The 13,729-nt window shown below is 42.7% G+C and overlaps 1 protein-coding gene across 1 annotated transcript in view; it reads right to left on the bottom strand.

The window, feature by feature from the left end:
- RNF13 (ring finger protein 13) overlaps positions 1-13,729 on the bottom strand; it is a 118,493-nt gene that overhangs the window by 72,652 nt on the left and 32,112 nt on the right. Inside the window, exon 3 of the mRNA XM_075555928.1 lies at positions 12,026-12,106. Within this exon, the coding sequence (XP_075412043.1) occupies positions 12,026-12,106 (81 nt within the window). The remainder of the gene's footprint in view (positions 1-12,025; positions 12,107-13,729) is intronic.

Below are 13,729 nucleotides of genomic sequence, written 5' to 3'. Positions count from 1 at the left end.
CAGTTCATATCCCCCAGCTGCCCACAATCACAGATCTTCTGAAGCAGGATTTGGTTTCAGAAGCATTTCGTTTTTAAGAAATATTGTAAGTCCCATTCTGTATTATACTAAAGTCATTCATTTTAGTGACAAACACTGTTAACATGTTGGTGTATTTTCCAATAATGAATGGTTACTCTAAAGCAAGTAAATACTTTTAAAAACTATCTTTCATCTTATCAAAATAATGAAACGGCATTTCCAGAAAATTGTCTGGCAGAAACACTGCCTTAAGGTAGCTGCGCTTTACTACCTAGTTTTACCACCTAGTTTTTCTTTTTCTTTTTTAGCTACCTACTTTTTCAAATAAAAATCTAAACCCATCAACAAGGCAGCCATCAAATAAGTTAATAAAGCAGACATGAAAAAGGATTAAGGAAATATACAAACATACAAAAAATTTTAAAAATACAAAACAACTATTAACATTGTGAATAGCAAGTTGCTTTCCTAGGAACACAGGTTGTTGTTTTTTTATAGGAGATTAAATTCTACAAAAGAAAACATTCTAATATATAATGTTATATCTATAGACAAAAGTACAAACATCAACAATTATCCTAACATATGTGAAAACTGAGTAAATACATAGAAAGATGGTGAAATCTATTAAATTCTCTAAGAAGAAAGTGGCGATTAAAGTGCTAACACAATGCCCTGATGGTCCTACAAGGTGCGTCAACTGATGGCCACATTCTATTTCCAGAGAGGGACGACCTCTATCTCCTGCCTTAAGTTACATTGGCTTGTGATAAGAAACCCTTTCACATGTCGCCTACTGCCATGGCTAGAACTGTCTCCTCCTGAAAGAAAGGTGGGCCGCTGGGGACACTAGGCCCTGGCACGGTCCACAGAGACCATGTTCGACAGCTTACTTTGATGAGTAGCGACCGGGGCCCTAAAAGCCCTTTGAAGATGCAACGATGAGTCTCTCCCTGTCCAGAGGAGAGAAGGGTGTGGAAACTCAAAAGATGCACGGAAGAAACAATGTGTCTAATGGATGGACCACACAAACATCAGCATCCAAAATCTTTCCAATTCCACCACGAACTGCTCTGAAAGGGATCACATTAGCAAGCCCTGTACAGAGTGGGAGGTGTTTGGAAAAAGAGTGGAACAGATATGGAGGCCCATGCACGGGGAGCCCCTCCATCACCGTGTGCAAACCGCTCCACCAGCACAGGAGCACCACGGTCAGGAGATGCTTCCAGCCAGTGGAGATGCGTTTCTTCCTTTGTTTGTCTTTCTTGGGTCAGGAAAACTGGGGGAGTGGAAACAGTGCAAATGCCCAAGTGGCTCCTGTTGGTTTTGGAATACTGACTAGTTTATTTAAAATGTACATTGGTATTATTTAAATGTAAATCATCAATATCTACTACACCTTGGATGTTCCCAACAGATTAACTTGATCACGAAATGAATCTCACATTTGTGAATTAAAAAACACCTACTTCCCAGGGATGGCTACTTCATCCATCACTACCACTAGCCTTGCCATTAGCAGCGAGGGTGCAAAGAGCACTCACGCATACCATCCAGGACAACATCAATGATTCCTTCTCCATTGAAAGATTTAAGTGGAAAATAATCACAGATGACCCATTTGATGTTCCTTTTGTCTTTCTCTTATCGAATTTCGCTCTTAAAAAATGACAAGACCGTGCGCAAAGATGGCAAGATTTGAACTGTCGCCTTGACTTATCTTTTACTTAACACCGAAGTATCTTGTTCTGAGTGTGGTTTTGGCATATTCAAGCTCTGTGAAGAAAGAGCCTTTGGATATGTTCTTCCACACACAGCACAGAGATAGAGCTTTACTCCAAGGTCAAGCCCGGCATTTTAGAGAACAAAACGCCTCTGCCCTCTGGTGGACGGTGTCCACATTACACACTGACCTGCCATACCATCAACTTCACGACCTCAAACTGTACCTGAAAACTGTGAGTTGACAACTGCTATGTAATACACATTTCTCAAAAACAAAATAAAGCAAGCAAAAACCGAAGCTGCTTATGTTCAACCAAACGTGCGGGTATCTGTTTTTCTTGGTTTAGGTATCTGAAGCCATGAAGTCACGGGATATCCCTCAGTCACTCAGCCTCGGAGGGCGTCAGGGCTTTGTGTTCTACCTCCTCGTTGGTAGCGGAGGGCCTACAGTCTTACAGCTTGCAGGTGGCCCGCCATCCAAGCGAACACACTCGGTCTTCAGTCACCGAGAGGCAAAGGAGGAAGTCAGGAACTGTTCAGGAACATCTGCCCTCTGTGCTCACAGACCAGAATTAAACGATGCCCAGCTACTGGATGCGCACAAGGAGATAATTCTAAAGATGCTTACTGCAACACAGTCTGCACAAGCAAAAAGCTGACCTACACAGAACCCTTAAAAGAATGAAGAGGCAAATGGTAGCACATTCAGTACGCATACAAACAGTAAACAGTTTCAATATCAATTTCAAAAACATTGTTTAGTGAAGGGAAAAAAAAGATCAAGAACCATACAAACAAAATTTAACGCAGGCCTCAAGTGGAAAGAAAATGTTTGGAAGATGATGAGGCAACAAATGGACGGGTATACTTGATACAACGGATGGATGTATAGATTGTGATAAAAGTTGTATGAGCCCCCAATAAAGTGATTAAAATAATTTACTGCAACAATTAATGTATGTATATGTATGGATTATGGTAAGAGTTGTTTGAGTCCCTAATAAAATGTAAAAGAAGAAAAGAGAAAAAAATGATTAGGGCAAAGACTGTACAGATGTGCTTTATACAATTGATGTATGTATATGTATGAACTGTGAAAAGAATTGTATCAGCCCCAATAAATTGTTAAAATAAAAAAAAAAGACACCCCCCAAATCCACCAAAAAAAAATAATAATAATTTACTGCAGGCAAGAAAATGTTTGTGGGTATATAAGACAGAAGTACATATTTATAACAATTGGAAAGTTACACAGAAATTTCAAGACAATTATCGTCCATGAGGAAAAAGAAAAGAGAATTAGATTGGAAAGGCTCAGGGTAGCAGGTATACAGACTGTTATTTTATTAGTCTACGTGTGAACTTGTCCATGTTTTAGAAAGATGCAAGCCATCTCAGGACCCAGTGGCACAGGGGACTGTCCACACTACAAAATGATGCAAATATTATACCAAACAGAAAAAAAATGATTGCACAAACATAGATTTTTACTAGAAAATATATCTGTGATATTGCACAAACCATATTACCAATTTTTTTAATTGCAAAATATAAATGTGAAGGCATGAGTGTGTCTATATCACTTCACAATTATACTCAAATGTCTGCCACTGCATTTCTTTTCTTCCGCTTTCCAGTTTATTGCAGGAAGGAGCTACACTAGTCCAAGTTCAAAGTGGACCCCAATGGTTCCATCATGCGAGCTGTGAGGTTTTAAACTTGTGACAAGGGACAGAGGGAACGTTTTCACTCATTGCCAGGAAACCCTCCCTTCAGCGTCAGTGAGCCACAAGCACTTAAAATCCATGGATCTTCAGCTGGCCGTCCTTAGTCAGTCCAATCCCTACAGGGAACTGGCCTAGGTTCCTGCGCTGGTCACCCTGGAGCTGGGCCCCTTCTCCATACTCTGGATGCTCAGTCCCAGTGCCACGGCAGGCCAACGTCTTCTTGCGTGCGTCCCTCATTTCTTTGTGTCATCACCATCAGCGATCCCTTGCACGGGGGTCAGGCTCTTCCTGCCGTCGCGCTGTTGAATTCTTACAAGGATACAATCCCCGGTCCCCGCGGGCAGCAGGTCTCACCCTGACTTGCATCAGCAAAGGGGTTGAAAGCGTGGAGGTTCTAGAGAGCAGACACACGGTCCGATTCCTTGTCCTCGGTGGAAATGGGCAACGGCCTACGGAAGGTGGCAGCTGGAGAAGGCGGGCAGAGGGATGGGCAGGAAGCAAGGGGGCTGGAGAGGGTGGCTGCTGAGTTCAGCAGCGGCTCAGTGACTGGCTGCCACTCGATTTCTTGACTGTAAGACTATGTCTGATTGTCATACCCTTCTATATACATGTCGAAATCACCTAAAGTGTTACGGTGGGCATAGATGACACTTTCAATCTGAAAAATATGTTTTCAATGTTAGAATCGGGAATGACTATTTTACCAGATAAAACTGAGGAAGCCAGCAAAAAAGGCAAGAACCTAATGAAAACTACTAATCAACAATTGCCCTGTAATGAAATGGGGAGGCTTGGGAGGGGTGCTGATTCATGAGAGCAGCTGCCTGAACCTCTCTTGACTTCCCAGATGAAATAGAACGTTGTTGGTAGACCCAAAACGGGGGAGGAGTCTAGGGCAAAAACTGTGGAAGAAAGAAAGGGCACCAAGGTTATCTTTTGGGAATTCCACATAATTCCAAGCGCTCTCTCGGGCCCTCCCCTCATGGTTGTCGTTGTCACCATGTTGCCAGTTCTGAGTCCTCTCTCTACACCTCCTTCTCGAAGGACAATTTTCCACGATGAAGTAATTCATACTTTTGATATCCGATGAAATATTAGATTCTGTTTCATTTAATACATGAGTAGGTCACCTCTGACCTGAAACTGACCGTCAAAAGATTATTTTAGAAGCTCCAAATTCACTGGAGAGATATTCTTTTTATAACATCCAGTTTCGTGTTTGAAAATATCTTTAAATGTTGGCATTTCAATTTTATGTATAGCCAGGTAATTTAACTCTTGATAGTCTTGTTTCTTTGTTTTTTCTTTGAACAGGGAGCATTTACCTTAATTCTAATCTACAAGTTCAAGGGTGATACTGTAGCTCTTAACTGTTCTTAAGGGTACAAAACTCCAGCACAAGCAGCCTCCACCCAGGCGGGAAGGGGAAATACAGTAGCTGAGATGGAGCACCTGCGATACAAAGGAAGTGAGGGAGGCAATCCAAAGGAGGCAAACAGATACCTACACTTCCTTACAATGTTGGCACTGTAAGAGGAAAAACCCCTTCTAGGATCAGGTCTCAGGATTCAGTCATTTCTTATAATAATGAGTTAATTTCACAGAGAACCACCCACTGCCAGAGTCAGTTCCGACTCAGAGTGACCCCCTCTGCCCAGGGTTCCCGCGGCTGTCAATCCTCACAGGACCCGATGGCCGACTCTTTTCCCCACTGGAGTGGCTGCTGGGTTTGAACCGCCAAGCATGTAGGTAAGCAGCCGAATGCTTACCTGACAGTGCCATGAGGGCATCTTAGAATAGATATGGTAAGTGAAAAATTACCTGATGATGACATCGGGTACTCATTTAATCAATAATGATGTGGGGACATCAATACATCTTTTAAGAAAGATTCTTCATCTGGGCCTGGTCTAGAAATTAAAATGGCACAGACCAAGATCAAGCTGTACCTCCTAACCTTCACCACTTGTGTCTCCTTTCTCATCCACACAAAGATTACGGGCTGAGGAAGCCAGTTACTAACCACTGCATTCAAGGACCAAGGTAAAACTAGTCCCAAAAGTGCTCCTGAAAACAAGACAGACCACTGAGAAGTGGACTAAAGACACTGTATGCAGAGCTTAGGCACGGAGACCTTGATCTTTGTTTTTCAATTGTTTTAGAAATTGCCATCCTCCCCTCGAAAGAGAAATGTAGTATACTTTAAAAGCATAGAAAGGACCATGATAGGATCGCTGAAGACAAATGGGTGCATAAGCAAATGTGGTGAAGAAAGCTGATGGTGCCCGGCTATCAAAAGAGATAGTGTCTGGGGTCTTAAAGGCTTGAAGGTAAACAAGTGGCCATCTAGCTCAGAAGCAAAAAAGCCCACATGGAAGAAGCACACCGGCCAGTGCGATCACGAGGTGCCAAGGGACCAGGTATAAGGCATCATGCAAAAAAAAAAAAAACAATGATCTAAGTGTGTGTATATATGTGTATATATGTGTATATGTATATATATACCATATTAAATGAAGGGGGAAGTGCAGAGTGGAGACCCAAGGCCCAAGTGTCGGCCAATGGAGATCCCCTCATAGAGGCGTTTAGGAGAGGAGATGGGTTAATTAGGGTGCGAGGTAGTACCGATGAAGAACACAGCTTTCCCCCAGATCCTGGATGCTTCCTCCCACCAACTACCATGATCCGAATTCTACCTTGCAGGACTGGATAGGGCAGAGGCTGTACACTGGTACATATGAGGGCTGGAGAAACAGGGAATCCAGGGTGGATGATACCTTCAGGACCAAGGGTGTGAGGGGCGATGCTGGGAGAGTGGAGGGTGAGTGGGTTGGAAGGGGGGAACTGATTATAAGGATCCACATGTGACCTCTTCCCTGGGAGAGGGACAGCAGAGAAGCGGGGAAGGGAGACTCCGGATAGGGCAAGATATGACAAAATAACGAGGTATAAATTACCAAGGGCACATAAGGGAGGGGGGAAAGGGGAGGGAGGGGAAAAAAAAAAAGAGGACCTGATACAAGGGGCTTAAGTGGAGAGCAAATGCTTTGAGAATGATTGGGGCAGGGAATGTACGGATGTGCTTTATACAATTGATGTATGTATATGTATGAACTGTGATAAGAATTGTATGAGCCCCTAATAAATTGTTTAAATTAAAAAAAAATAAAATAAAAACTAGTAAAAGTCTAAAGTCAAAAAAATTAGAGGATTGCTAATAAAATGATTAAAAAAATTTTTTTTAAAAGCATAGAAAGAAGAAAAACTTGATCCTCTTGAGACACAAAGAATGTATAACTAAATGATTCCAATTATAACGATCGTAAACAGAGCATCAAATGAGAGACCTGCACTGTGGATCTGCAGGGAGAAGTTTGACTACTCACAAGGAATACTTCAGTGACTGGTCACCTGTTTCGAAAAACAGTGAACCTGGAACCCTATCTCACACAAGGTAGTAATGAGTACGCATGTGGGGAGGTACTCTGGTAGTCAGCTAATAACCAAAGGTTGTTGGTTCAAATCCGCCCAGTGTCAAGAAAACCCAGTGGAGCAGTCCTATGGTCACCGGGAATGACACCAGTCAGTCTGATCAAAGACACCTCACACTGAGTGTGCAGTGGGCTCCGACAGGGTGGGGGTTGGTGTTAGGGGTTGGAAATCCTTTAAACATTTTGGAAGAAACAGGGACAATTATTTCAAGAATTCAGGCTAAATAGGGGATTACTAAGAACAAAGGCATAAAATAACAAGAAAGGTATTCACACAGAAATCGAAATGCACAAATTTTGCAGTGACTCTTGTCATTCCCAAATCTTCTGTTAAAATTCTCTGATAACTTCCCCATCTCTTCAATGGTCCGTTGTTGGTCTCTAAGCACAAGTGCACACATTGGGTGGACATTTTTTGTACATTCTGGAAGTGGACAGACGTCCAGAATGAGGCTTGTCATCAACTGACACTTCACCTTTTTTTGAAATGAGAAAACCACTCAGGATCCAAAGGGCATGAAGCGCCACTCCTGGCTCTTCCTTCCTGATAGGAGTGAGTGCTGCCCTCCGCCCCACGCCCACCCCGCTCCGTTCCGGCTCCTGAGGTGGCTTCTAAACCCAGTGCAATGGCAAACCTGACCCATCCTTACATCCGAGAACCACGTGTTCCCAATCACAGCCCTGTTAGCAACCACTCGCAACAGAATTATCTAATGCAATCAGCATCCCCCACCCCTCCTCCTACCCAATCCGCATGCCCCACACGCGGGTTAGTGGGAGTTGGAAAGACTGCGCCCTCTTAAGGATTCATTGCACTACCCTTGCGCCATGCAGCCTCCTGTCACATCTGGGTGCAGCCACTTCCTGTCTGGTAAAGCCACAAATTTCATGTCAACTTGACAAATAGAATGTAGGGATGAGTCTAGCCTATTAATCAGGTCCCAACCTGATGATCTCTCCTTGTGGGTGTGGCTGTCTCATAAGGAGGGTCCTAGGGACCTCCCTGTTGAAGAGCCAGGCTGGGAGCTGCCACCACCATGGGATCCACTCAACTGTGCGCCCACTGGCCGGTGGTGTGGCTGCAGTCTGCATCACTGCATGTGGCTGTGTGAGCCTGAGGAGGGACACATGAACTAGTGTATCACACTTATGGATTAACATTGGACATATGGACTTGATCTGAACTTGGCTGGGATATTTTCTTGATACATAATCACTAATGAACATAAAGCTCTCTCTTACACATCTATGTGGGTGTCACCAGGTCTGTCACTCTAGTCCACCCGGCCTCACACACATGTAGAATGCCAGGACTACCTGTTGGGTTGGGTGGAAGGCCAATTTCAACTCCTACTGACTCCAAGTGACGGAGGACAAACTGCCCGTGGGGTTTCCTAAGCTGCAATCTACCTGAGCAGCTCGCTGGGTCAGTAACTCTTTACAGGAGTAGAAAGACTTGTCTTTCTCCCTTGGAGTGGCTGGTGGTTTTGAACTGCTGACCTTGCAGTTAGCAGCTCAACTCATCACCACTATGACTCAAGGGCTCCTTATCTTGGTCACAAAGTCCAAACACCAAACTCATTCCTGTAGAGTCAATTCTGGTTCTCAGCAAGGACATCATAAGGAAATGACACACAGTAGCACCTCTACAACCAATTGAGGAAAGGGTGTGAGGACCATGTCTGACCCTCAGTTTCACAGCCTGAGGGAGGCAGGAGACTCAGTGACCCAAAGCGAATTTCTGTGAGGCAGTCAGACAAGGCTCCACCTCCAACTTTCCTACCAATTCTGACACCAACCGGCCCTCCCCCGTCAACGGGAAGGCAGTGAGCTTGGTTTGGGTTTTTGTGAACAGTAACCCGTAGGGCAGCAATTGTGAACTTTGATTCTGGGCAATGGCAACCCGACTCAAATATAAAAACTAGGCATAAGAATTCAACAAACTGTTAGAACACTTTCTCTTCATTATCAATTTATTTATTTCCTGGATTTTCTCTATAGTGCCATAGTTCTAGGAGCAGGCAAATACTTAATCTTTTGCTGAAATAAACAACACTTGAATAAACATTTGTCAAGTTATCTTTTTAAAAAAATCATTTTATTGGGGCCTTGTACAACTCTTATCAAAATCCATCCATCCATCCATTGTGTCAAGCACATTTGTACATTTGTTGCCCTCATCATTCTCAAAACATTTGCTTTCTACTAGAGCCCTTGGTACCAACTCATTTTCCCCCTCCCTCCTCGTCCCACCTCCTTCATGAACCCTTGATAATTTATAAATTATTATTATTTTGTCACATCTTACACTGTCTGACGTCTCCCTTCACCCACTTTTCTGTAGCCCATCCCCCCCAGGGAGGGAGTTATATGTAGATCCTTGTAATAGGTTCCCCCTTTGGAACCCACCCTCCCTTCACCCTTCTGCTATCACCACTCTCACCCCTGGTCCTGAACGGAACATCTGTCCTGAATTCCCTGTGTTTCCAGTTCCTATCTGTACCAGTGTACATCCTCTGGTCTAGCAGGATTTGTAAGGTAGAACTGAGATCATGATAGAATGCGGGGAGAAAGCATTTAAGAACTAGAGGAAAGTTGTATGTTTCATTGTTGCTACACTGCACCCTAACTGGCTCGTCTGTTCCCTCTACCCTTCTGTAAGGGGATGTCCAGTTGCCTACAGATGGATTTTGGATCCCCACTCCCCACTTCCCTTCATTCATGATATTATTTTTTTTCTTTGATGTCTGATATCTCATCCCTTCAACTCATCGTGATTGCACAGGCTGATGTGCTTTTTCCATATGGGTTTTGTTGCTTCTGAGTTAGATGGCCGCTTGTTTACCTTCAAGCCTTTAAGACCCCAGACGCTATATCTTTTTATAGCCGGGCACCATTAGCTTTCTTCACATTTGCTTATGCACCCACTTTGTCTTCAGCGATTATGTCAGGAAGGTGAGCATCATGGAATACCAGTTTAATAGAACAAAGTGTTCTTGCATTGAAGGAGTACTTGAGTGGAGGCCCAATGTTCATCTGCTACCTTTATACTAAACCTATAAATATATATATACATAGATCTATTTCCCCATCATCATATATAAATATATTTACATATGTACATGCCTGTATTTAGGCCTCTATAAAAGACCTTTGTCTCCTAGTTCTTTCCTCTATTTCCTTTTACTTTCCTTTGACCCACTATCATGCTCAGGCTTCATTTGGGTTTCAGTAATTCCTCTCGGTTACATTGCCCTTGCTCAAGCCCTACCAGGCCAAACCACATTCTCAGTAACACAGTCAGAGAAGGGCACCAACGAGACTGGTCATTAAGAGTCAACGGAGCTCTCTAAAACACGCTCCCTAAGCAAAGGTGGCTCTGTGGCATGCGGCAGTCCGACTTCTGTTAGAATCAAAGAAAGGGGCTAGCTCAAAATCGCTGTAATCAGAGAAACGCAAACCAAGACAAGGCAGCCTTGCCCATCAGATTAGCAAAGGTGAAGAAAGACTGGTTACACACAGTGGTGGCAAGGGTCTAGGAAAATGGGTATACTCATCCACTGTTGATTGCAACAAATTAGCACACCCTGTTAGAAAGCCAGTTTGTGAGCACTTGTGGCATTTTTAAGAACCCATACCGTTGACTCATTAATTCTACTTCCAGAACACTAAAAATGAGAACTGAATGGACTCCAGATAAGTCGTCAAAATAAACATTCCGGAAAACTGCTAAGAAAGAACTGCGGTTGCTCATCTTGTAAAACCTCCTGTGGTGCCCAACAAAAACATACTAGATGTGCAGAGATGGGGCAATTCCAGAGTAATATCATAGAGACTATCTTTTCATTTGAGGTGCTCCAAGTTTCCCCCATATTTTGGTTGTTTCCCACACTACGAATCCCACCTTCACAGAGTAAACAAAAACAACAATAATACCAAAAAAAATTCTACACCACATAAGCCTTATGGCTAGGTATCTCACCAACATGTATGGATAGCAACTACATGGGCTAAAGCTGTCAGAAGAATCAACTCAGTTTTAGATCTTGAAGTCGCCACTGGACAAGCAGTCTGATAATGGGTATCTCTGGTGACCTTGGGTGGCAAATAGAGGCAGAATGCTGCGCAGTAAGATCGGGGGCCAGAACAACAAGATCCAGAGGCCAGCATCAGTACACTATCTTGTAGCACGCTCAGTGCAATGCCATTCCGGACTTGTTCCTGAAACAGTTGGTGGACGTACCCTCCAGACGTCCTAATGATGCTGTGAGCATCTTTATCTCTTGGTGGATCTCTTCCTGGTAAGCTAGCTGCAATGGAGTTCAGCAGAAGAACTAAGAAACTTTTCTTGTACGTGAATGCTATCCATCAGTGCGGCAGAAAGACAGACAGCTATCAGACTAAATGGCAGAAAACCATCTGGTGACGATGTGCGCCTGATGGGCTGCGTGCTGAGAGAGGAAGTGGAGCACACTGGTGAGGATGGGCAGAAGAAGGTGTTTGTTTAGTTTCTGCACATCCTCACGGTACGTAGTCGTCACACGGGGGGATGGGCACCTGATAGTAATGAGTCCGAACTGAAAAAGCAATGTTCAAAAACCCGTCCTATTTCACGTTATTGAAAAGCTTCACAGGCACTGGTAATACGGGCAATATACCCTATCTATCAGCATAAAAAGGTATCTTATATAGACTGTGACATGAAATGCTAAGTAACCAAGAAGCATGTCTCTATTAGGATTAAGTATATAAAAAGATTCATTTTCTAATGTAAGCGTTTACATAAATAAATAAATATGCGTATGCCTACACACTATATATACATTCCAAAAATATGCCTATTATGCCAAAATGTTAACAGTGACTAGAGTTCAGAATTCTGTAATCACAGGTGCAGTCACTTTCTTCATAATTTGAATAGTCTGAAATCTTTTAAAAATCTTTATATAAATCATTTTATTATGTATGACCTTTATGAGAAGAAATATTTTTATTCTTTAAATTAAGAGCAATAAAAACACCTTTTAACACATGCCTTTACCGTATTTACTATTTTCTTACCTTTAAACCTTCAGCTGGGAGTCTATAACCAAATCTTGCTGGAAGGTCTTCAAATGTCTGAGATGCATTTTCAAAGTTATACTGAATAAAAAATAAAAACAACCAAGTCAAAACCAATTTGCACGAAACACTAGAAGTAGAGCATATGTTCCCTAGATCGCCATTCCGTCAATTTACTGTCAGCCTCGCCGCTCAAAATGTTCACCTGCGAATGTGGATTCATTCAAATAGCAAGGGACCTGCACACTGTCGACACCGATGTGCAGTTACTGACATGAGATTTCATGTTATAAGCAGCAATAATAGCAATACTAATTCTATAATAATAAATAGCATTGCTTCCTGAGTTTTTCCCTTAGAAAAGTCCATAGCAAGGAATATTTTAGAAAGATGATTTTCTGTAGAGTTCCATTTATTTTCCCCATATTATAAGCAGATTTATTATAAAAGGTTTATAGACTTCTGACACTAGGTATGAAAAATCCCTCTTCCCAAGGGCAGATGAAGCATCAAATCGTGCTTCTAAAGCATTATCACTTTAATATAGCTCAGTATTTTCATTTTACACTGGACAAAGACAAGCCTAGATCAAAGAAACATGTCCACATACAGAAGCGGGAAGTATTCAAACGCCACAAACTCCCCCCCTTCCTTAGAGATCTGTTTCTAAGCTACCATTTTTATCAGTCCTCCACCAAAACAGAAGTTCTCTTTGCTTCTGGAAGAGAGCTGAAATGATACCAGTTTTGAAAGAGAATTTGCGGCATGGTTACCTCTGCTACAGAGACAAAAGGAGAGATGAAGCCATGAGGAATAAACTGCACTCCTGTGTTTCACGTCAAGACAGCCGTTTATAGACCAAGAAAAGTAAATAGAAAAAATACCCGGGACGTATTTGTTTTGACTATGAGCAAAGAGGGCTGAAACTGTACAAGAGCAGCATCATGTAGAGAGGAGAGAATGGGAGGATCGAGGAATCTCAAGATTCACAAAGCCTGGGTTAGAGCGCACATCCAGATTGACAGATGTGCCGAATCTAAATCAAATCCTCATTAGTGACTCCCATTCTGGCCTTATGTCAGCTCCCAGAAACACTGAGCAGAAAAGGCAAAACAGTGCAGTCACAGCGGTGATCAGGTGTAACTGTCAGGCTGGTTGCAGGTTTCCATCAGGAGAGGGAACAGGATCCATATACTGTGAATCTTGCATCCCACTTAGACCCTATCCTGAGTACCTTAACACGCCCATCTTTTCCCCCTTGATTCCCACTGCACATCTCTAATTGATTCAGTAAACAGTGCGATTTGAGCATCTGAATGTGGATAATAAACCTATCCATTCTGTGACCTCTGGGACAATCTACTGGTTAGTGTAACGAGAAGCCAGGATGACTCCCATCGTGGCAATAATTTGCAATCACTGAGGATCTATGGTCTACAAAGTGCTTTGGAGTCTCACCGTGCTTTTATCTCATTAGTGCAATTTACCATTTACACTCCTAATGAAATCACCTTTCTTTCTTTGTTTGACTCAATTTAATGCAATCAGCTTTGTGTTTAACTTAAGTCGTTTAACTCCCACAGGCTAAAACGGATACCACTTTAAATTTAAGGCACTGGTCTAGTTCATACATTCTCAAATTTATTTGGCCTACGACCCTGTTTACAGAAAAAAATAAAATAATATTACTCAGCAACCCCTGGC

This window comes from Tenrec ecaudatus, chromosome 8, assembly GCF_050624435.1.
Source record: "Tenrec ecaudatus isolate mTenEca1 chromosome 8, mTenEca1.hap1, whole genome shotgun sequence".
Taxonomy (NCBI): Eukaryota; Metazoa; Chordata; class Mammalia; order Afrosoricida; family Tenrecidae; genus Tenrec; species Tenrec ecaudatus.
Note: the sequence above shows the minus strand (reverse complement) of the source record. Positions and strands in the feature narration are given on the sequence as shown.